Raw genomic sequence first — 23,929 nt, forward strand, 5'->3', positions numbered from 1 at the left:
TAACCGTTTAATGTGTTTTTGTTGGTTTTTACAGTAAAAGCCTATAAGGGCACATGTCACCCTGTTACTTATTGAGTTACACTGACTACCCATAGCTGCCCACATCAAATTCAAATCGTTAATCCGAACCTACAAAATTCTCAGTGGGTCTGCTCCTACCTACTTAGGTGCACTGATAAAAGCTCATGTTGCCCCACGACCACTCAGCTCATCTGGGGAACGTTGTCTGGTGGTCCCCAGACCTTGTACAAGACAATCCAGGCTCTTTTCATGGGTCGTTCCATGTTGGTGGAACGTTCTACCGAGCACTATGAGAACAGAGGCATCCCTGCCTATCTTCAAGAAGCTCCTGAAGACCCAGCTGTTCTGAGAGCATCTCCTGTCCGAGCACTGTCAAACATTCCATTTTAAATACAGGGTGGGGAAGCAAAATTTACAGTGAACATTTAGTTGTTTTTTCTCAGCAGGCACTACGTCAGTTGTTTTGAAACCAAACATATATTGATGTCATAATCATACCTAACACTATTATCCATACCTTTTCACAAACTTTTGCCCATATGAGTAATCAGAAAAGTAAACGTCAAAGAGTGTGTGATTTGCTGAATGCACTCGTCACACCAAAGGAGATTTCAAAAATAGTTGGAGTGTCCATAAAGACTGTTTATAATGGAAAGAAGAGAATGACTATGAGCAAAACTATTACGAGAAAGTCTGGAAGATACTATTAAAGAAGAATGGGAGAAGTTGTCACCCGAATATTTGAGGAACACTTACGCAAGTTTCAGGAAGCGTGTGAAGGCAGTTATTGAGAAAGAAGGAGGACACATAGAATAAAAACATTTTCTATTATGTCAATTTTCTTGTGGCAAATAAATTCTCATGACTTTCAATAAACTAATTGCTCATACACTGTCTTTCAATCCCTGCCTCAAAATATTGTAAATTTTGCTTCCCCACCCTGTATTTTAATAACGTTTTTCCCAGGATTATCACAGATTTTCCCAGGATTATCTCTGGACCTGCTGCGGTGGTCCTGCCTCTCTCCTGCCTTCATCATCATCACTCACTTAACCACAACTGCCTCCATGTGTCTCCCCCCCCCCCCCCCCCCCCTCTCCCCCAGTCTCTCTTTCTTTACCCTCTCTCTTTAACCCTAACTGGTCCTGTCAGTCATCCATCCTCCAGGAGTCTGGGTCTGCTCCAGGTTTCTGCTGTTAAAGGGAAGTTTGTTCTTCCACTGTCACCACTCACAAGTGTTTGCTCCTGGAGGATTCTGTTGGGTTTGTGTAAATTGGCTTAGAGTCTGGTTTTGACCAACTCTATATATAAAGTGTCATGAGATAACTTTTTTGTTGCGATCTGGTGCTATATAAATAAAATTTGATTGACTGAGTGATTTGATTGGTTTTCTCCTGTAAGTCGCTTTGGAAAAAAGCGTCTGCCAAATGCATCAACATAAACATAAAAGGATGGGGAGTGCAGTCATTCCCACGTGAACCTGTGTCCCTGAATGCATCATCGTTTTACACAGGTGTCTTGAGTTTGATATTCAGTGTAAGTCAATAACACTGCAGCTAAATATGTGGAGATATGAACACTTCATTATCACCTTCATTAAAGATTTAAAAGGTAAGCAATGGTCTAATTATCTGTATTTTACTGTTATTAGTAGAAGGCTGATTCACTGATTGTGATTCACTGTGTTTTGTTTTGGTTTTTTTTTTTACTTTTTCACACTTTACAGAAAGTCGAGTTAATGCTTAATGTTCATGGTCGCTTCAGTTTTTCCACCACAATCACACAAAGTCATGATTCTAGTTATATTTAAGGTTTGTTTTTTTTTTTGTTTTTTTTTTTAGTTATTTGTGTTTTGGATCTGTGCTCATTCAAATATATTGTAGCAAAAGGGTAAAATGATAAGTAGTATTAGTAAATGACAACAAAAACAATGTAAAGAAACAGAAACTAACATCAGTTAATGGCCAAAATGGCATTAAAAAAATATTGGCATTAACTGAGACTTTTGCAGTTAGTGCAACATTAAGATTTGTTTTGTAAGAAAATCATGGGTGGAATTTGATTTTATTTAATAATAATGATGATAATAATAATAATAATAATAATAATAATAATAATAATAATAATACATGACACTTATATAGCGCTTTCCTTCATTTCTCTGCTGTTAAACATTGGTTCCACTGTTGTGTTTCACACGGATGCTTATTGTGACGCACAAAGAAGCTTCAATTCAGGAAAACTGCAATAGAATATTTTCCTTCAATCAATTCTAGTCGATTAATCGAATCAGTGAATTTTTGCATTCGCTTCAAGCACCTAATCGATTAATCGGTTGCAGCTCTATATTGTAGCTCATTTTGGCATGGATCCAGCTGATGTCATCATGTCTATGCGTGCGATGACGTCAGCATATCAATTGCCTCTATATATGTGCTAAGTCTGAAGTAAATTGAAAGAAAATTGATGTTTTTATAGTTGTGAAATTTCTCCCATTAAAAGTAAAAAAGTTTTTAAAAAATTCATAAAAAATTTGAACTTTGACCTACTTTTCCCAAAATGTAACCACATCTATTCTGGGTCACTGGCAATCTATAAACCCAATTTGGTATGAATTCAACTAATAGTTTTGCTGCTAGAGTGTAAACAAACAAACAAACCGAACCAAAAACAATACCCCTGGCCTCCCCTTCAGGGGGTGGGGTAATAATCTGAAGTTACACTGTGATTATTTTGAAGCAAATAGTTAAAACTGCAGGAGCTAAAATGATCCCTGTCTGTGTTTTATTGTAATATTTGATGTTTTCAAATAATATATCTGCTGCCCTCCAATATGTTGAGCTCATCTTAGCTCCTCATAGACAGTTTAATCTAGTGCATGGCATCATATTCTATAAAATCATCATATGTTTGTAGCATTAGAATCCTAAGGGAACCATGTATGTGTCAATTTATTATGAACTCAGAAAAACAGGATCATATTTTAGCTTTGTTTGACCTTTGCCAGTGAATCCAATCGGAGTTTTAGAGTTTATTTTGCTGAAGAAAGAGGAGAATTTTTACCACAGTCCTTCAGGAAATATTCAGTCGAACCTTCCACCACTGCATCATGATTAAAACAAGCAGCACTTCCACCCAAGTGACCTGGCAGCCGTTTATCCACTCACAAACATCTCCAAACTTATTGATTATTGTCTTAGCAGATTTTTTAAACGACTGCAGCTCCTACCATTAGCATGTACATCAGGGTTTAGCTGCTTCACTGAACCCCAGCTGAGACCAAACACATGAAAACACTCGCCACACAACCACGCTGTTTTCTTCAAAAAGTTTAATTTGCATAATTATTTACAACAGATGGTTGATAGCAGTACTTAGAGGAGGCAAAATATACCGAACCACATTGATAAAGCAGGAAAATAATGAAATGATACAAATTGTTGAAACCGATTTCTGAACCTTGCATTTAGAAAAAGAAAGTTTACAATTCCTTTATAATCTAGAAATGAAATATTCATCTTAAATTAAAGTTACAAACACAAACTGATCTGTAGAATGCTGTAATACTGAACAGCAGTGAAACACTAAATAATACATTCATTTTCACTATCCTGCATGCTATCTGAAGATCTTATAAAATAATGTTGACAAAGAAACGTTAAACAACAAAAACATGGTCAAGAGCGGAAAATAGTTCCATTTAAATTAGGCATATATTATATATTTATATATGTATATTTCTGTACAAATACTGAATATTTGGCATTATATTTATCCTCATTATTGATATATCTAACAATTCAAAATAGTTTTAAGCTAACCACAAACCTTTGTATGCTATCAAATATTTCTCATGTCACATTCCAAAACCCTTAAGAGGCCCTTTTATTATTTCTACCCACAGCCACAACACAAGACATTTCTCCACCAAAAGGCAAACAAAACTGTGACTGCTCTCTCCCCTCATAAAACACTGAAAAGAGAAAAGCGCGATTACATAATGCAAAATGAAAAAACAAAAAAAAAAAACTAAAACAAATAAATAAAATAAAATAAAATGCCCTTTGTATTATTTTGGCTGCTGCAGAGACGAGCAGACGACTGGTGATTTAAGCTAAAAATGAAACAAATGGTGTCAACTTTAATAACATAATTAGAAATAAGTAAATGAAATATGTCAGAATGTTACACATAAGTAAAAGTTTATATTTCCCTTCTTGAAAAAACACCCTCAGAAATCTCAAGAGTACGATGAAGAGAGAACCATCTGAATTAAGCTTATTGCTTGAGGAGCTTTCATATAACCTGTTGTTGACGTAAACATGACATCAAATGTGGCGACAGCGTAAACCCTCCCCTGCATCTACGTCCCCAAAAAGTCGCAGGATTTATGAGAAGAGAGAGCAAGCAATAGAAAGACATCTTTGCAGTGCAACTGTATCAGAAACAAGGAGAAAAGCTTCAATGAAATCTGGAGTCTCGCCTGTGAAAATAGATCCTCAAGATGCATATATAAATATATATATATATATATATATAAGGGAAACTGGTCCATCTTGAGGATAAACTGTGACTCTGCTGTTGTAGTGAGTTTGTGTATGTGTGTATGTGTGTGTATTTGATGCTTTTGGTGTGTGCTGATTGTCAGTAAAAACCAAGAAGAAAAAGCAAATTTAGGAAAAGGAGAGAAGTCGATTGATTCAGCACCTAGACAGACTCCTCTGAGGTTTATCTTCAGGATTAATGATGGTAAAATATGGTGCCGTTTCCTTGTACAAAGCTGAAACAGATGTTAAAGTAGTGACTAAACAAGGGGGGGGAAAACACTGAACCCCCTGTTGAAAAGTGGTAAAGGAACTCCAACATGAGTAGTTTTGGAGCCGCACTGAAAGTCGACCTAAAAGTGCAGCCGTGTCGCTGTGGTGCGTGACAATGACAGCACGTGTTTTTGCTCCTGTGCCGTGCAGCACAGTCGATGGTGTGCTTTCAGTGCTCTGTGAATGAATATGTGATCTGCACCGGGGGCCTGCAGGCTCTGCAGCCCCTCTGAAGTACCGCTGCATAGTACACAGGCATGACAAAGTGTTCCTGTGGAGATTACACTTGTCCGAGAACCACGTTAGCTAAACACTTAAACCGTGAGGTAAATAGCTGTAGGTGAGCCTGCCTGTCTTTGTATGAAACACTATTGCACTTTTTGGCTGGTCAAGTTTAGTCAGTCTCCAGATTCTGTCGGTGTCGATGCCGAGAAGGCAAACAATACCGCATGGTTAGAATATCACAGCTAGGAGGAAAAATGAGATACTAAATTATGTTATGAATTGCTCAGATAAGTTCTCAGATGTCATCTTTACACTTAATTCGCTTAGAAATCCATCGCATTTTTCACAATTCACCTTTTTTCAATCGCGCCTCGCCTGCTGTGGTGTTTTTAAAAAGGACAAAAATAAGTAAATTATCCTTTCGTATCCTCTAAACTGTGTTGTGCTAAGTTCATTACAGTAGGACGTTTGAAGAATCAAATAGAAATGTAAATTAGTTTGAGTCTCTGCAGTCTGACCCAGCCCAGTTTCCAGCCCTTTGTAATGATATTATGGACGAACCTGCACTCGAAGAGGTGTTGCAGTCATTTTACACATACCTCCACCCAGAAACATTCATTTACACAGAGTCCTATAGGAATCAAACTGTAAGGCACCTGAGGATTTGTCATGTACATAGTTGCCAAACTCCTAAGCCCCTCAAAGCATGATGGGAAATGGGACACAGACACAGAAGAAGAAGCTGGGTGTTAACAGTAACAGAATGGTACCATGATTATAGAATAGCCCGACATGATACCACGAAGAACATTTGCTTAATATCTAGACTCCTGATGTCATTGTGTGTGTGTGTGTGTGTGTGTGTGTGTGTGTGTGTGTGTGTACGTCGCCCACAGCAGCTGGTGTCCCTGTGACTTTTGAGGACATCTTAGTTTCTGAAAGCCCGGTGCAAAAACTGAAGTGACATCATTTTTCATCCAAGCCAATAACTGTGAGTCTGGTGCCAGCGGTAGAGCCGTTTTCCTGAAGTGGATTCCAGAAAGTGGATTTAGTCCAAACTCTGAGTCTGTTAGTTTTAGAATAGCCTGTTCGTAGAGACTACTAATAATACACACGGGCACAAAAGTGATAATAATTTAAGGGCCCTAGAAAATAGCAGAAAAGAAGTCAATTTTTTGGTAGTAAAATCAGTAACCTATCACTTTAAAAGAATGTTTGCTTCACAGAGTGTTTGGTCTTTACATTAGATTTGTTTTGTTATGACCAAAAAAAAAAAAAAAAAATCCCATCCCCTCGTACCTACACTCCTGACACTGAAGGAGTTCTACGTCATTTATTTAAGGGGAGACGAGGGGTATTGTTTTTGGTTTGGTTTGTTTGATTGTTTATTAACACTCCAGCAGCAAAACTATTGGCTGAATTCATACCAAATTTGGTTTATAGATTGCCAGTGATGCAGAATAGATCTAATTACATTTCAGGAAAAGTAGTTCAAAGTTCATATTTTTTATGAATTTTTAAAATCTTTTTTTTTTTCAGTTTACTTATAATGGGCAATATTTCAAATGTCTGTAGCAGCAAAACAACAAAACTATTTGGTGAATTCATACCAAATTTGGTTTATACATTGCCAGTGATGCAGAATAGCTCTCATTACATTTTGGGAAAAACAGGTCAAAGTCTAAATTTTTTTTAAATTTTTAAATATTTTTTCCTCATTTACTCATAATGGGCAAAATGTCAAATGTCTATAAAAACACCAATTTTGCATCAGTTTACTTCAAACTTGGCACATACAGTAGCAGAGGCAATTGGTATGCTGACATCACCACATGCATAGACGTGATGACATCGGCTGGATTGGTGATAAAATAAATGGGAGGGGCGAGGTTTGCTGTGCCCGGCACCACTTGTTATTCTGCAAACTGAGTTATGTAATAATCCAATATTGTTACATTCCATATAACGAGCTGTAGATAAAACACAAACAACCTGCATTATTCATTGGATACCGGATAGTTTTAATAAGGATATTTGGAGTGCTATTAGGGATATATTATCAAGTGTATCATTGAATTCTACAGAGACAGAATCATATTATACAGGGGTTGGACAAAATAATGGAAACACCTTAAAAAAATCAACAAAATATAATTTAATATGGTGTAGGTCCGCCTTTTGCGGCAATTACAGCCTCAATTCTCCGAGGTATTGATTCATACAACTTGTGAATTGTTTCCAAAGGAATTTTAAGCCATTCTTCAGTTAGAATACCCTCCAACTCTTTTAGAGACGATGGCGGTGGAAATCGACGTCTTACTTGAATCTCTAAAACTGACCATAAATGCTCAATAATGTTGAGGTCTGGGGACTGTGCCGGCCATACGAGATGCTCAACTTCATTAGAATGTTCCTCATGCCATTCTTTAACAATTCTAGCTGTATGGATTGGGGCATTATCATCTTGAGGTGAAGGTGTTTCCATTATTTTGTCCAACCCCTGTATATGTTATACCAGGAGACGTGGAAGTTGAGGGAGAAGCAAGAAAAAAAGGCAGAAAAAGTTACATTTACTTCCATCCAAAAAATAAAACTATATTTTATTTTATTTGTATTTTAATCCAGATCCACGTGGTGTTCAGTTTTAACACAACACTGCTTTTTTTTTTTTTTTTTTTTTTAGCTCAGAGTTTGTTAAACCTGTTTTCTGGAATAAACCCCTTTTATAAATCTGTGCTAAAACACCATTCTTTTTCACTCCCTCCCACTCAGTCGACTGACCAGGCGGGAAAAGTGTCTTATTTTTGAACATGTAAAAACCAAGCGCATTATCCTCTACCATCACATTAAAAGTATAATGCTTTCAAACAGCTGCAAGGGAATGTTTACTAACTAAAACAACAGAAAAAGGCTCTATCTAAGTAGGTAGTTTTTAAGAAAAGCCCCTATCGATGATGATGATTATGATGATGATGAGTACCAGATGAACAAGCACTACACATGATGGGATCACAGTATGCAGTCTGTGGGAAGTAGACTTGAATTGCATGACTCTCAGTCAGGTGGAAGAGCAGTTGAGTCGATAAAATAGCCCATTAACTGTTGCCAGAATTCAGAAAAGCTGTTGTTAGTCCCACCGAGGGTAAAACTAAAGAGGAAACTAAAGAAGGGCATCAGTGAAATAAATGAGGACTTTAGCTTCTCAAAGCCTGTAGTATTATCCTTCTAGCTAAAAGATGAGTGAAAACATTAAGGATTAGATTTAAAGACTCAGACGGGGGGGAAAAAAATGAAGATGGCAGGACAAAGACAGCAAACAAATAACAGATGTGTGTTCTAGCACGCTAAGTTTTAAATAGAGGGAAGAAAATCTGTTTAGTTTAATGCTTCCGACTGAGTGCTATTAAATTTGCAGAATGCCAAATTGGACTTTTTGTCAAGGATTTTCTTATTCCCACGGACGATAATAAGGATGGTGAGAGTGTAAATCACTGGGGAGTCTTACATTTACACTAGAAATATAATACATAAAGCAAGCAGAATAATCTCAGCTAGAAAATGAAATAGGAAAAAGACAGCCTTGATGCATTCCTCAAGACAAGCCCTGCACGGACGGAGAAATATTAACCTCTGTGATTCAGCTTTTTCACTGGAGAATAGAAGCATAATAGGCTGAGGTGACTTAGAATATGTTTGCTTTCTACATAACTGAGGTACTTGTACCATAATCTGCTGAATCCTACTCTGACCTGATAGGATTTGGTGGGTTTAATGTTGGAAGTAAAGCCCCGTAATAGATAATGAAAGAGAATTAATGCAACTTAATTCACTGAATGAAGCTGTTGCCATTTTATCTGGTTCTGTGATAACTTAATGCACTTTATTTTACAGTGGAAAACACCCTTAAGTGTTCATATATTTAACCCATAAAGACCCAAACAGTCACCGGTGACACAAACCATCTACAGGTGGAAACTGTTTAATACCTGTTGATCCACTAATCCTATCAATACATGTAAATAATTGGTGTAAAATACAGTTTATCATCTTTTCATAGTTATCAGACATGACCCCTTTGGGCATTCAGAGGCTCTGTGGTTACCATGGAAACACCGTCATCTTCTACAACATTGATTCACTAGTAAAACTCATGGAGTTTGATCAATGACAGTGGATGGACACACTTGGTTTTCTATTCAGTTAGCAGTATATTTGCTGAAAAAGTAACTTTTTCTTCCTGTTTCTCTGTTTTGAAATAAAGTTTTCATGAACATCCACATGATCTGTGAATTAAAAATGGGAAAATATGATTTACACCAAAATAATGCAAAATACAGAGGATAATATTGCAAAAAAAAAAAGTGATAAATCACTTAAGAAAGGTATAAATAGAGGAAAAAATTCATTTGGGAACTGCCACAAAAGTAGCACTGGGTCTTTATGGGTTAATGTATTCTTTGATGCATATACGTGTAGTCAGTTCCAGTCGTTTCTTCTGTAACTTCAATCTACAAAGCAATCGATAAAGTATTAAATTAATCTGTATTTCTAATTTGTCTATTAGAACTGATATCTACTGTTCCTGGAAGTCTAATAGTCAATAGCACTAAAACAGATAAACATTTTAGAGATACATAGTTAAATATCAGTATTTTTGTAAGAAAAAACCCAAAAAACAGACTAAAGTAAAAGGAAAATATTCAAGAGCAATTTGTTTCCTGTCAGATTGGGTTTGATTTTCAGCATCTGCTCTTCTGTAACGTTAATTTTTTTGCGTCGTTCGGGGCTCTACATTCACCGTGGTTTTGGTTAAGGCTGTCTGGTTAAGGTAAGGGTCTCAGATTTAGCACTGATGTACTCATGTACTGAAATACAACTGCAAAAGAAGCCCCCTCCCCACCTCCTGACGTCTCGGTGCGTAACACACCCGCCAAAGAAATACAGAAGTTCCCAAAGCATACACAGTCCTCACCACTGAGAGCCTCTAATTCCAATAAAAAAAGGGACACATTAAACATCGTAGTGCAGCATAATATACGTGTGGCCCTATATGGGTATTAGTTTACATAGCTGGGGTTAGAGGACATTAGCAAAATGAGGATGAGGGTGCATGTATTGCGTAGGGTCAGGGGTTTCATCACTGGTGTATAAAATAGAAACAGGTACAATACAGTAGGTTTAGACAGCTGTAGCACTATGCCCTTGGCTCAGGGTGGGCATGTTACGCTTTACTTTAAGGTTGGTGGAATGTCAAAGCCTGTAATCTCTCCCAATCGATCGATAAATAACCTCTTTGCATGTCAGAAAGGAAGTGAAAGCATAAAACCTTCTCCTCATTTACATCACTGAGGGCAAGAGCATTGCAAAGATGATCTTTTCTAAAGTCACAATCTACCACAAAGTCATTGGAGAGACAGCGGGCACCATATTAATAAATCTCTGTTTAAAAAGTCCTTGAGTGTGTGTGCGTGCACGTAGGACTGGGTAAAGGACAACAGTTTTAGAGTAAAAAGCAGCACCATTTACTATAGTAACTGAATATTGTTAAAGTGTCATTTGCACCTGTCTTTCCTAGACTACGTACATGAGCAGATCAAAAGAACAACACAAAAGGTTTTTCTTTTTTTTTTTTTTATGCGCCATTTGGAACAAAACGTTGGATGTGAAGTGTTATGAGACATGTTCGCTAAGAAACAGCCCCTTACTGAGCAGGACAAACGTACCGTCAAATCAACCCACAACTGTTTGATAAATACTAAATGTATACTGTAGATTGTGATGTTGGTCATATGATAGATACTAAGTCAGAAGAATTAAAAGTGTTAGAATCACAATACTGTAGCTCGGCCTGAACGCCGCCAGAGAGAAATGAAAACCAAACGCAAGGTGCAGTTCATATGATCTATAGAGTAACATGAAATTCTGTAGTAATTTTCCCATATCTGTCCTTGCAATTCAACTGCAACAATATCACATGAGCTTCATAAACTACATTTCCCTTGGAAATACAAACATGAATATTATAAGGTGCAAAATGCATTGTTTGATACAGTCACCTCTTCCAGGCTGCGCAAAACTGTCTTTTGTTAATAATTCATATTTGTTCTGCAGTGGAAATGTATCCAGCAGCAAATAACATACTTGTTTGAAAAACGTCTAGTACTAACAGGGATGGAGGACTGTGAATGAAGATGTGGCAATGTCAGAATGATGCTCGAGGAGTTTAAGCCTTATTTTTAGATCTCACTCAGCAACACTGGTCGGCAGCTGCAGCAACTCTGGTCAAAGACGGATGAATGATAGTGATGTAGGCGGATACATACTGTAGACACTAACACTTCTGTTTGACCTTTGAACCCAAAAACCAGGGAGACTATTTTAACGAACAGTTCAGTGTTACTGCGCCACCTTCAGAGCAGGATGTGAACTACAGAACTGTCTTAATAAGAGAATTTGAAAGAATTATTTACACTAATGTGATATTTTTGTGATGTATCTGTATCTCCATGATTATTAATCGTACGTATAATTAGGTTTTCATTTATGTGATATATTAATGATGATTGATACAAGATAATTCAAATGCTTTATAGATTTGTCAGTGATTTCTGATCATGTTTTCAAACAAATTATTGCAAAATATTTTACTTAAAGGTCCAGTGTGTAGGATTTGGGTCAATATAATAGAAATTTAATATAGTATTCATACTTTAATTTATGTTCTTTTTTTTTTTTGGTATGGTATAATCCCAGTGTTGTATTTTCATTACCTTAGTGCAGTATTTATCAAACTGTGGTCAAACTTCTGGGCATTACCCTTAGAGAGGGCACAGAGGCTTGTGGGGCTCCTGGGTGTTTTTGTTTGTTTTTTTTTTCAGGTCAGAACATGTAACTGGTGGCACTAATTTTTTGGTGTCAGAGCACCCAAAACTCATTTTAGGTTCATACAACAACAAAAATAACACTGTCATGGTGATATCTGAAGTGACTAGATGTCACTAAGAGAGTAGATTTGGAGAATGGACAAGTATTTTAGTGGGATAAATGGAAAAACATGCAATATTTCTGTTTTTGCACTGCGTATAAATTGCAATTTATTCTTCTCAGAATATGTGCCATGTAAAACGGACTCATTGCAGTCACTGATAGTTAAAATATTCATTATTTTTTATTGAAAAAAATGACTTGATTGTTTTACTTATAACCCCATAATTGCACATTTTATATTTTTATTTGGAAAAGTCTTGGTGAGTTTATATGTATAGTTCAACCAAAACTTTAGGTGGTTTTTAATTTGACTACAAATTATTCAAAGCAACAACAAATAGTTATAATATAGATTTCTCTTTCAATGAAAGTTAGACTTAAATCATTGTTACAAGTACGTTGGGGTTGAGGGGTCTTCTTCCAAAGGGAGGTTTGGCTAGACTGTTTTTGACAGACTGTTTTGTTTCTATCTACAGAGGGAGTGGAATACTGTTTATGTATTTAGTAGCTCAGAGCAGATTTTCTATTTTCCTTTTCTTTTTTTTTTTTTCTTTTTTTTTTTAATTGCGGCTGTCATCCAATGTTAACATCCATTATTGTCACCTATTATGTTTGAATGTGGACCGGGGCTATATTTATCCTTTTCTCAGCCATTCTACATGAGTAAATAGGGGTATTCAGTTGTTTGCAATCTGCAACTTCTCCACTAGATGTCACTAAATATCACACACTGAACCTTTCAAACACAGCTGGTATCTGTGTGTGTCCTTGCTGCTTCTCATCTATATTTGTAATTTTCTTATGAGCAACAGCGATACAGAAAGACTTTATTAATATTATCTGTTTATTCTGACTAAAAAAAGTAGAAAACTGAGTTCTGCCAAAAAACGGTATAGTTCACACACTGCTTCAGAGGATACCCCCTATGTAAAATTCACTTGTAGTTTTTTTTTTTTTTTTTTTTGCAATTTGACAAGGTCTTTCCAACCACAACATCCATTTCCATGGGGACCATCGCTGCCTGCTTTCACACAACCTGCTTTCGACCACTGTTGCTGGCGAGTCCCTAGAAAAGCTGCAACTTCTGTTTCCTTTTGATTGTGGCAGGTGTAGCAGTACCCAAACTCACAGTGAGACGATGGCAATAATGGAGACTATTAAAGTAATGTTTAAATTCATATTAAGTGAAATGTCGATGTGAGGGAATAGCAGCTCATTCTCATGGTGCAGGATGTGTGTGGGCTTAAAGCTACACTAGGCAACTTCACATGTTATCGGCTCTGAAATTGGAAATAATTAAATCAAATTCATTAAAAAAAAAGAAAAGAAACACTCCAGCTGTCTTGTGGTCACTTTGAACCAAACAGACAACCAGTAGAAGGGCTAGTGTGTCCAGTTTGGGTTTTACCGTAAATTTGCATGTTGTCGCTTCCTGTGTGCGTGGAAAGCGTTTACGTCAGACCGTAGAATCAAAGTTAAATTGAACGTAGAACTTCTCCTTCTATCTGGCAGTGCCATTTTGTCAGTTTGGCTTTTAAGAAGGATGTATTTTCAACATAAATCTTGCCTAGTGTAGCTTCAGCAGGGACAGCCCAGAGAATGGCGACAGATGACAGAGTTGTGACAGAAGGAGGCTGGACGTGACGCCAGGAGCTGGTGTTGGGTGGAGGTGAGGTGGACGACAACGAGCTGAGGATGAATCCGTGGACCTCAAAGCCGAGTCTGGGCTTCTGGGATGTAGATCTCGATGCTGTCTGCCCGCTCTGTGGCCGAGTTCTGTCTAAAAGAAGCTGCTCGTTTGGCAGCCATGAGGCGTCTGCGCGCTTCCTGCCGCTGGCGGTCCTGAAGGTCCAAAGAGCGCTCCCTCATTATGCTGCCACGCCCTTTCGTCGGCCTCTTCGTCAGTGGTGGGGGCCACTTCCGCTCCTTTAGGACAGGAGACAAGACAGGTCAGATCTACTTGTTCTGCAAATTATCTGCAACAGGGGCCAAAACTGACCCACCAAAGGGTCCAATCCGGCCCGTGAAATGATATAAAGGATGTTAAATCCTTTTAGCTCAGCGGTCACATACAAACCAATTTGAGCTCAAGTGGGTCGGAGCAGTAGAATAATAACAAAGTAACCTACTAATAATAACAACTCCAAATGTTTGTGTTTCAGTGCAAAAAATGTGAATAACCTGAACAAATTTGAACATAAAATACTTTAAGAGAAGTGCAATCTTCAAAATATTCTGCCTGTTACTAAATATTTTGTGTCTTTGTGGATCCACTATGATATGTGAGTTGTAATGCACGTGTAAATGATAAGCTGAGACATAATACTGTTAAAATTGCACTTTTTTTAAAAAGAAATTTCCAATTGTTCACTGTTCATGTTATTCACATTTTTTTAAAGGATACTTTGTAAATGTAAACATAATGTAATTTTACTGTCATATTTTTCCCTCACCTGAAATATTGATTCACCGGTAAACCCCATGTAGTTTGACAAATAGCGGTGCTTACAGACACTAATGATATACTCTGATGAAAAAGTCAACGTGATATCATGAATGGCGTGCAGATAACACGCCACTTTTAATTGATGTGTTATCTGTACGCATTATAAGCTTTCCGTGCGTATGTTCACGCCATGTCAAATACCACACGATTAGCGGATAGGGGTTAGCGGTTACGGATATGTAAACCGGAGATCTTGGCGTACATTGACATGCGATCAAATGGCGTTGATTAACACGCAAAAGGATGAAAATGCGTACATATAGCACACCAAATGCCATAAGAACTGGTGTGACATATAACGCGATTTCATGAGATCAGTCTGTAAAAAGTCACGTTTTCTTCAGTTTTCTCATTTGTGATATATCTTCCTGAGAAACAGTAAGTAAAAGTTTTTAGGTTTTTTTTTACATGACATAATTACCATGATTGGAAAGCATATGATGCCACAGTTTTTCCAGATAATTTTTATTTAATTAAATGTCCTTTGCTGTGGACAGTTGTTTTGTTTTGTTTTGTTTTGTTTTAAATAAAGCTATGAAACTCTTGTCCACTACAGAAGACAAAAATGCATTGCTGGGTCTCAGGAGGATAACAACCTTTGGATTGATTGGATTGGATTTATTCCCAGCTTTTCTAAACATCCGTGATCAGTAATGTTGGAAAATACTTGATGTTTACTGAAAAAATGCAAAAGGCAGAAGACTATTATAATATATAAATAATATAAATGGTGATAAATCACCAAGGAAAGGTTAAATGTAGATAAAAATTCATTTGGAAGTCACCACAAAAGTAACAGTAGGACCCAAGAATTACAGTGTAATAGGAGTTGGGTGGAAGCTTTAGCTCCATCATAGGCCCACTGACATCCCAAGGTCAACAGCATTATTGTAGTATTGTATCACACATAAGCTGATTAATGCCTGTTAAAGAGCATTTCAGTCAATAGCTCATTGTTAAAATAACTGTTAGCGTTATGGATAGTTGCCACATTATAGACTCTATAGACCTTTCATATGTAACGCAATATAAATTGATCGCTCTTTATGGTCGTCTGTCTTTATTAACTGCTCAGCTATAAAGTGAAAGTGACTTGTAAGCAGAAAGCAGGCTCTTTCTGCCTTTATTGACCCACTGACAAAGTCCAAAGCAGTTTTTTTTTTTTCATTTCAGTAAAATCACTTGTTATCTTGTGTTATTACTAAATCAGGACAAAACAATGAGTCGGGAGGCAGTGATAAGCTAACATTAAGACTAAAAGTAATATGAAGAGGCAGATAAAACAGAATTTCATCAAAAAGACATTAAAGAAATGGTTGGTAAATTAGTACAGATGGATTAAATGCTGACAAGAAGTGCATTATAGATATATAGTAAAATCAACACAAATGAAAGGGTGCATACTTTTGACAGTGTTAAACGTGGTACATTACCAAAAATCCACCATAAACATAATTAATGACAAAAAATACTAATGTTTTACCTCAAATAATAATTAATGTCTGATAGAATTAATACTTTCTCAACAAAAATGCAAAATGTTACTAGAAACTGCCACCTCTAATTTGCATATCATGCATTTGGAAAAGTTTAATATTTGACATAACGTTTCCTTTTCTGCTAAAAGACACTTTTGAGATTATGTTCAGTGACGGCTTAAGGTTTTTACATAACACTTAAAAACTGCATGTTTGATCAAAAATATCTGATATAACAAATCCTGCTGCTTTCCTTCTAGCTTTCATCCCCCAGGCTCAGATTTTAGACGAGCGTCGAGACACTTTCCACCTTCTGCAGATGAGCACAAACATCCTGACGGCATGAAACTCAGCACATTCTGCACAATGAAACTCAGAGATTACAGCGAAGAAATGTGACTAAATACTTATTTTTGAGAGGATGTAGACTGTAAAAGCATGTGAGCAGACATGGGTAATGTGTAATATAGAATACATGTGAAAACTCTAAATCACAGGTGTCAAACCTATGGCCTGTGGGCCAAAACCGGCCCGCCAAAGGGTCCAATCCAGCCCACAGGATGAATTTATGAAATGCAAAAATTACACTGAAGATATTAACAATGAATGGTGTTAAATTTTTTTTAGTTCAGGTTCCATATACAGACCAATATGATCTAAAGTGGATCAAACCAGTAAAATACTATTATAATAACCTATAAATAATGACAACTCCAAATTTTTCTCTTTGTTTCAGTGCAAAAATTAAAATTACATAGAATGTTGACATTTACAAACCATACTTTAAAAAAATTTAAAAGTACAATAAAAAAATAAGGAAAAATACAATAAAAATAAAAATACAAAATACAAAAAAAATTAAATGAAATAATATAAAAACAAAACAAAAAAGAAAAAAAACAAAACAAAACAAAATAAAAACAAATTAAAATTATACTTTCCACAAAATGTAAATATCCTAAACAAATATGAATAACCTGAAATGTCTTAAGAGAAGTGGAATTTTACCAATATTGTGCCTGTTACTAAATATTTTGTGTATTTGTAGATCCGCTGTGATCTGCAAGTTGTAATGCACATGTATAAATGATAAACTGAGACAATGTAAAAATAAATTTGGAAATTTCAGGTTGTTCATGTTATTTGCATTTTTAAGGAAACTTTGGATGTAATCACTTTCATAATGTAATTTTTATTTTTTTTTTCGCTATTACTATTTTTACTGGTCCGGCCCACATCAGATCATATTGGGCTGAATGTGGCCCCTGAACTAAAATGAGTTTGACACCTGTGCTCTAAATTCATTCACCTGTAAATATATGGGAACGTCACCCACACTACAACCTATTAGCACAGAACTATAGACATATAACATAACCTGCAGACTCAGACAGTAAATAACCCCATGAATGTGTTTCAAACTGCGCATATGCATTGGACTAAGTCTGTTTTTGGCTTTAATTCATCAACATTATCCCCCAGATCTGATGTCATTGCGCGTTATTAATAGAGTACCACTTTCAGATAACTGTGGGCTTTGTTGAAAACAGAATAATGCTCCTTACTGTAGCTGCCATGCACGTCATCCATCGCATCATCTTTTGAGATTTCGCACTTCTTTGCATTCAATGAATTGGTTCTTTATGTGTGACATGAGCACAGCACTTTAATTTAGAATCACCAGTGCAACCTCCTGAGTTATTGACCAGGAAACAGGCAAAGTAAATACGATAAGAAAAAAAAAAAGTTGATGTTTTTACATTTTTACTTTACAAATGATCTGGTAAATTCACACAGGATTAACATCACAGACAACCTCTGCAATTATTACAAATAACCTGAAATCTGCAGGTAATAGTCGTGAATTCATTGACGTACAAGCTGATTATTCTGCAGACCTCTGTTGGTTTAAGAGGGGAACCCAAATGAAAGCATCTGCGTCACTGTTAAGGTTTGGTTTAACTGAGTTTGTAATGTGCCTGTTAACTGCTGGAGGTGCATAACCCCCTACACCTTCAACTACAGCGTGAAGATAATTATCCATGTGCCCTAAAGGATCTTGTCTGTAAATGCATAATGTTCTTACAAATGCAGCTCCTTCGTCCACAGACACCTCTCATACAGACATGCCATCGTGTTTATTGTTGTATATAAAGTCCAGTTTTCTTCTAATCTCTTGATGTGGCAACAGGAAATCTGAAAATCCCACTAAGAATGTATAAATATGACTTTTCATTAACTCATACTTACAAATTTACTAATAAATATGGATCAGGTTACAAATGGGTGTTTCCTTATGGGTCATGTCTTGTTGTGTCTTTACATTTTTACATATTTGAATTAGTGAATGTCACCATCTTCCAATAAAAACTAGATTGTATACATACAGTTGCAGAAAAAAATATTAGACCACCCTTGTTTTCTTCAATTTCTTGTTCGTTTTAATGCCTGGTACAACTAAAGGTACATTTGTTTGGACAAATATAATGATAACAACAAAAATAGCTCATAATGGTTAAATTTCAGAGCTGATATCTATCCATTTTCCATGGTTTTCTTGATAATAACCAAAATCACTTCAGTTCTTACATGAATATCTATGGCATTGTACTGACAAAAACAGTGCTTTTAGGCATTCCATGTTTTCTTTTCTGTCTGTTTTAGTCACATGATACACACTGGAGTTAGTACTTGATTGCATAACCATTGTTTTTGATGACTTTGGTGGTCTAATAATTTTCTTTGTGACTATATATGCATATAATATATACAGCCTCAAGAAAGTAAAAAATGACCAGATATAGATTTTTTTTCTGCGTTCAGGTAACATATTATGTAAATTTTTGGTAATGACTATTTATATGAAAACATCTTCCAAGTTTTCTTAGTGTTTCTTTGATGTTCAGGACAGATTTCACTCAATAATGAGGGATGTAGCTCTGAGCACCAAAGTATTTATAGCAGAATGTGAGCAATGGCACATGAATTTACTAGAAATAAATTCTTTTCGTTTTCTGAACACCTAACACCAAAATATAGGACTGGTATAGAAAGATGAGGTCTTAAATAACCTTTAGTCTTTGAATAATATGAATGACATATCACATTCACAAAGGGTACAATGTAGATTTAGTGCATGAAATGTTTTATTTTTATACCCTGATGCCTCATGTGATGATGACTAACCTCTATTTTTCTATAAAGCTGAACATGAGTGCATTTGTAACTCTAAGGAAGCAGAAACATGTTTTTTTTTTTTTTTTTCACATGTTTACCTTCTTCTCTGGGCTCTCCACCAGCTGCCAGTGGTTGCTCTTGATTTGCTGCAGCTCATCAAACTTGGCAGTGACGTCATCGATGGAAAGCTGCAAGAGGTCCCAGAATCCAGCCAGGTCCTGAGATGTGGGTCTGGGCATGGCACTGGGGTCCTGAATGGAAGGTGGGTGAAGCACAAAAAGCAGACGGCAAAATGTAGTTTTTGTATTGAAATGGATTAACATAGTACATCTGTGAACCTTTCAAAACTAAAGCTGAATTTAACCCATAAAGACTAAGTGCTGCTTTTGTGTCAATTTCCAAATTGATTTTTCTCTATATTTAACCATTGTCATCTGGATTTTGAGCTTTTTCAGTGTAAATCATGAATTTTCCTATATTTAATTCACTGATCATGTAGATGTTTGTAAAAGCTCAGATTAAGTTTGAGGATTATTAAATCAGAAACAGAGAAAACTGAAGAAAAAGTGACTTTCTCAGCAAATATATCAATAACTGAACATAAACCAAGTGTGTCCATCCACTATCACTGATCCAACTCCATGGGTTTTACTGGTGAATCAATGTTGTAGAAGATGACAGTGTTTCCATGGTAACTACAGAGGCTCTGAATGTCCAAATGGGTCATATCTGATGACCATGAAAAGATGACAAACTGTATTTTACACCAATTATTTCCATGTATTGATAAGATTAGTGGTTCAGTAGGTATTAAACATTACAGATGAGTAGATGCTTTTGATCACCAGTGGCTGTTTGGGTCTTTATGGGTTAAACTCATTTTGATAAAGATTTAAGGGTTAATTTTGGGACTTAACACCTGTAAATATGCAGCATTATCCCATAAATTTTCTCTGATACAGTATATTTGACCTTAACTTCAACCCCAATGCTCTGAGCTGTAACCTTCTCCTACTTCTAATATTCACGTCAACATTTCCAGTTCACCATTATCACCACTGTGTGGCAGTGCAGCACCATCTCTGAGTCCCAGCCTCTAAGTGCTGGTGTCAGTTTTCTGGAAACACCTTTCAGCTGCCTTTACGAAGAACAGACAGCAGCTTTTGAATCCTTATCTGTTTGTTTCTCCCTTGTGTCAGTCAGCATCAGATGTCAAAACATGATCCGATTCTGGAAAATGTCCATTTCATCTGGTTACTTGGTCTCTTCATAAATGAATTTTAAAGAAATAAAAATGTTCAAATCATTGTTTTTAATAGGTAATTATTTTCTGTCAGAGGAGTAAATCTATGGAACAGCTGCACACATCAGTTGAAACTATTTACCTTAAAAAAACATTTATAAATATAACCCTTAATAGATATATGAACTTTAAGTCTTATTTATTTTAGCATTTCATTGTCAGTGTGAATATGTTGTGTTTGTTAAAGTTGAGGACATGCTGTAAGATAATGTGTTAAAGGTAGGCAAAACAAGCAGAAAGCTTCAGCCTACTCCTTTTCAGTCTGTCTCTACAAATTAATTATTTAATTAGCAAAGTCTGTATTACACATTTTTGTTTCATGGAGTGATTGTTGGATCTATGGATTGGACGGATCTGTGGACTGTAAATAAAAACAACAAACAATTTTACAAAATTAAGCATAAATATTTTAGATGTTTTCAGATTACTACGCGCATCTAACCTTTCCTGAGTATTTCACAGCCTTTTATTGGCTCAAATTAGAAAATTATGAATAATCAGTTCCACATAAAGTCAGGATCTAAACATGAAGTCTCCAAATACGATGAGAAACTTGTCACTGTCTGACTTTTTAAAGCATGCAAAGAGTGTTGGTGGTTTAATAATGATCGAACACTTCAGAAAAGTAGCCATTTAAGCCCCAGATGGTGGTTGTTCAGTTAAATATTTGTGCTTATCTTACTTAATTCATCACTAAACTCCTGAGCTCTGTATTTAAAACTTGATTAAACATTTCTAAGAGCAGAACTGGTGTACAATATACAGGACTGAGAAAAAATCTTGACTGTGTTTAACTCAGTATAATTGAAAAAACTGGGGCCAAAACAGAAGGAAATGTGGTGATAACGCACACAAATATACATGTATCCACTTTTTATGTTAAAACTTTGCAATAAATCACATTTTCAGGGGATTTTCTGGCTCCTACCTTGTGGAAGTGCACCTCAAACTCCTAATATTTTGGCCAAATTTATGCTTCATTTGCACCACACTGCCTATGTAATATATCTGTAATGGTCCACGTGTGCACATAAATTAGTATTCATCAATAAAATAAACATGCCGCTCTTCACTTCTCACAAGAATAACTAGTATAACTGTCTATATTTGAGTCATGGCGCTAAAAAATAGAAATTAAATAGTCAGAAAACACAGCAAAAAGGTTGATCTGAGGACAAACTAAGGTCTATCAAATCAACCTTCAAAGCACATTTAGATCTTTTTATAGCCCCATCATGCAGTTCCTCCTCCGTCCAGCAGGAAAACAGAGCCACTCTCTCATTCAGACACGTCTGAAAGCTCAGGGCAATCTAAGGCTTGTCACTACCAATGCTAGACTTAATTCATCATGTTATTTTCAGTGGGGAGAGAGGGACTGAGCGTGCCCCAAATCCAACGTAAAGTGAGCAACACACTCTCAAAAAAAAAACAACATAAGGTAAGTGAGAGGGTTGACGGATTTCTACTACCTCCGCAGGTTTTGCATTTCATTAAAAAAAATGAGCTCTGCTGAGTGATTAAGTGGCTGCCTGTCTTTCACTGTCTCCCTCCACTGTATCTCCAGTAACATGCCCATTTATGACACCTGAATTTTCTAGCGTATGCTGACTCTGTGGATACTTAGCATTAGAAAAGGTATGAATTTCCACTCGACATGACATGAGGGCTAAACAGTGAGACAGTGTGGCAGTCCATTATTCAAACTCTGAGATCCCATTCTGAGCGCTGCCTGTGTGCATTAATGGATTGTCTCCACACAGGTGCTGCTTCCTATTGGAATTCCCCTTTGGTTTACTGCAGGGTCAATAGCAGCAGAGGGACTGCTTCACTATCGATCGCTCAGGTCTATTTATGGAAGCGCGCAAGTACCCAGCACCTTCTCGAATCCCAGAGAAAGATAAAACCTATCAGCAAGTTACCCCAAACATATTGTGTTCTCTGTAAAACATATTAACAGCATGTAGGTCCACTCACCAGATTCTGCTGACATAGCCAGTAAAACTGTTGAAACTTTTGAGACATTAGGAGCTGAGCACTTCCCACGGCACTACGGATTTTTCCTAGGACTGGTAGACACACATAGACACGGGAAGAAAGTGGTTTTATCACTGGCAGGTTGGCAAAGGCAAACATGTTGAGCAGTGTCTGACAGTTTTTCACAAGGATCCAATCTGCTCACAAAATGTTCCCACGATTCTGATTTTCGTAGTCATCTTGACAGCTAATACTGCAAATGTTCACTGTGGCTGCAGAGAATGTATGACACGCACATCGACGGCTCTGATTTGAAACGTTCAAATCCCCAAATTGATCTTTTCAGTATGCTCAAAAAGGTGACATTAATTCCATTTTCCTGAATTTAGAAGTTGAGATTCATCCACCTGAGGCAGGACGAAGCACTGCCCCATATGAAGGACTGTTCCCATCTCAGAAATGCAACTTGTGGTAGTAATTAACCCTCTGTCACTGTTTGTTGCAACAGAAATTGTAACTTTACTCTAAATTCCACATTTCATTAGCACCGTGCCAACACTGGAGATAACCTCAAGGTAGAGAAAACGAATGTAGGAAATGATGAATGTTTGTTCTAAATGTCTGGATTGTTCATTTTAGTCAAGGTTTAGCTCAAGTCTTTCTTTAAACTTCCTTTTCTTCATTTCTCTTTTTTATATTTTTCATTATATCTATAAGGCTCTATAGTGACACCAGAGGGTTAAATGAAAAATAACAAGCTCTAGTGCCTGTGAATTACATCTTGTGGTAATTAGACTTTAAAAGTTACTGGCAAATACATGAACATCATTTATATTTTAATCACCGGTGGGATGTCATTGCATGTTTAAGTGAACATATTTTCATAATAGTCAGGGATGCTGATGACTGTTTCATGTTATTGGATGCATCTACAGCCTGTGCACACTCTTTGAGAGTTTGGTGAATTTCTAAACCTTATTCTCAGAGATATGTGTGATAAATCAGACAAAATTCTAAGTTTTCACTGCTTTTGGTTATGAGGAGAATCCGAATATCATCCAAATAAAAATATTTTTGAAGTACAATATTTTAGCACAACCATTCATTTCACAAAATACATCAAATATTTTTAAAAACAGCACTTTGTTCAGGGTTAATTACCACCAAGAGAGAGTCAACTGAACAGGAAACCAAGTTGTGTTACTAAGATGAGAACAGTCCTTCATACAGGGCTGTGCTTCGTCCTGCCTCAGGTGGATGAATCTCAACTTCTAAATTCAGGAAAATTGAATTAATGTCACCTTTTTGAGCAAACTGAAAAGATCAATTTGAGGATTTTAACGCTTCAAATCAGAGCTGTCTCTATGCACGTCATAGATTCTCTGCAGCCACAGTGAACATTTGCTGTATTAGCTGTCAAGATGACTAAGCATCGAATACA

At 36.5% G+C, this 23,929-nt stretch overlaps 1 protein-coding gene across 1 annotated transcript in view; it reads right to left on the reverse strand.

Annotated features, from left to right (window-relative positions):
* Positions 1-12,988: 12,988 nt before the first annotated feature.
* Positions 12,989-23,929, reverse strand: part of LOC115415507 (disks large-associated protein 2-like) — a 72,769-nt gene continuing 61,828 nt past the window's right edge. Inside the window, exons 10-12 of the mRNA XM_030129096.1 lie at positions 22,489-22,580; positions 19,310-19,462; positions 12,989-13,976 (exon numbers count right to left, since the gene is read on the reverse strand). Of these exons, the coding sequence (XP_029984956.1) occupies positions 13,761-13,976; positions 19,310-19,462; positions 22,489-22,580 (461 nt within the window). The 3' untranslated portion in view covers positions 12,989-13,760. The remainder of the gene's footprint in view (positions 13,977-19,309; positions 19,463-22,488; positions 22,581-23,929) is intronic.

Source organism: Sphaeramia orbicularis, chromosome 24, assembly GCF_902148855.1.
Source record: "Sphaeramia orbicularis chromosome 24, fSphaOr1.1, whole genome shotgun sequence".
Classification (NCBI taxonomy): Eukaryota; Metazoa; Chordata; class Actinopteri; order Kurtiformes; family Apogonidae; genus Sphaeramia; species Sphaeramia orbicularis.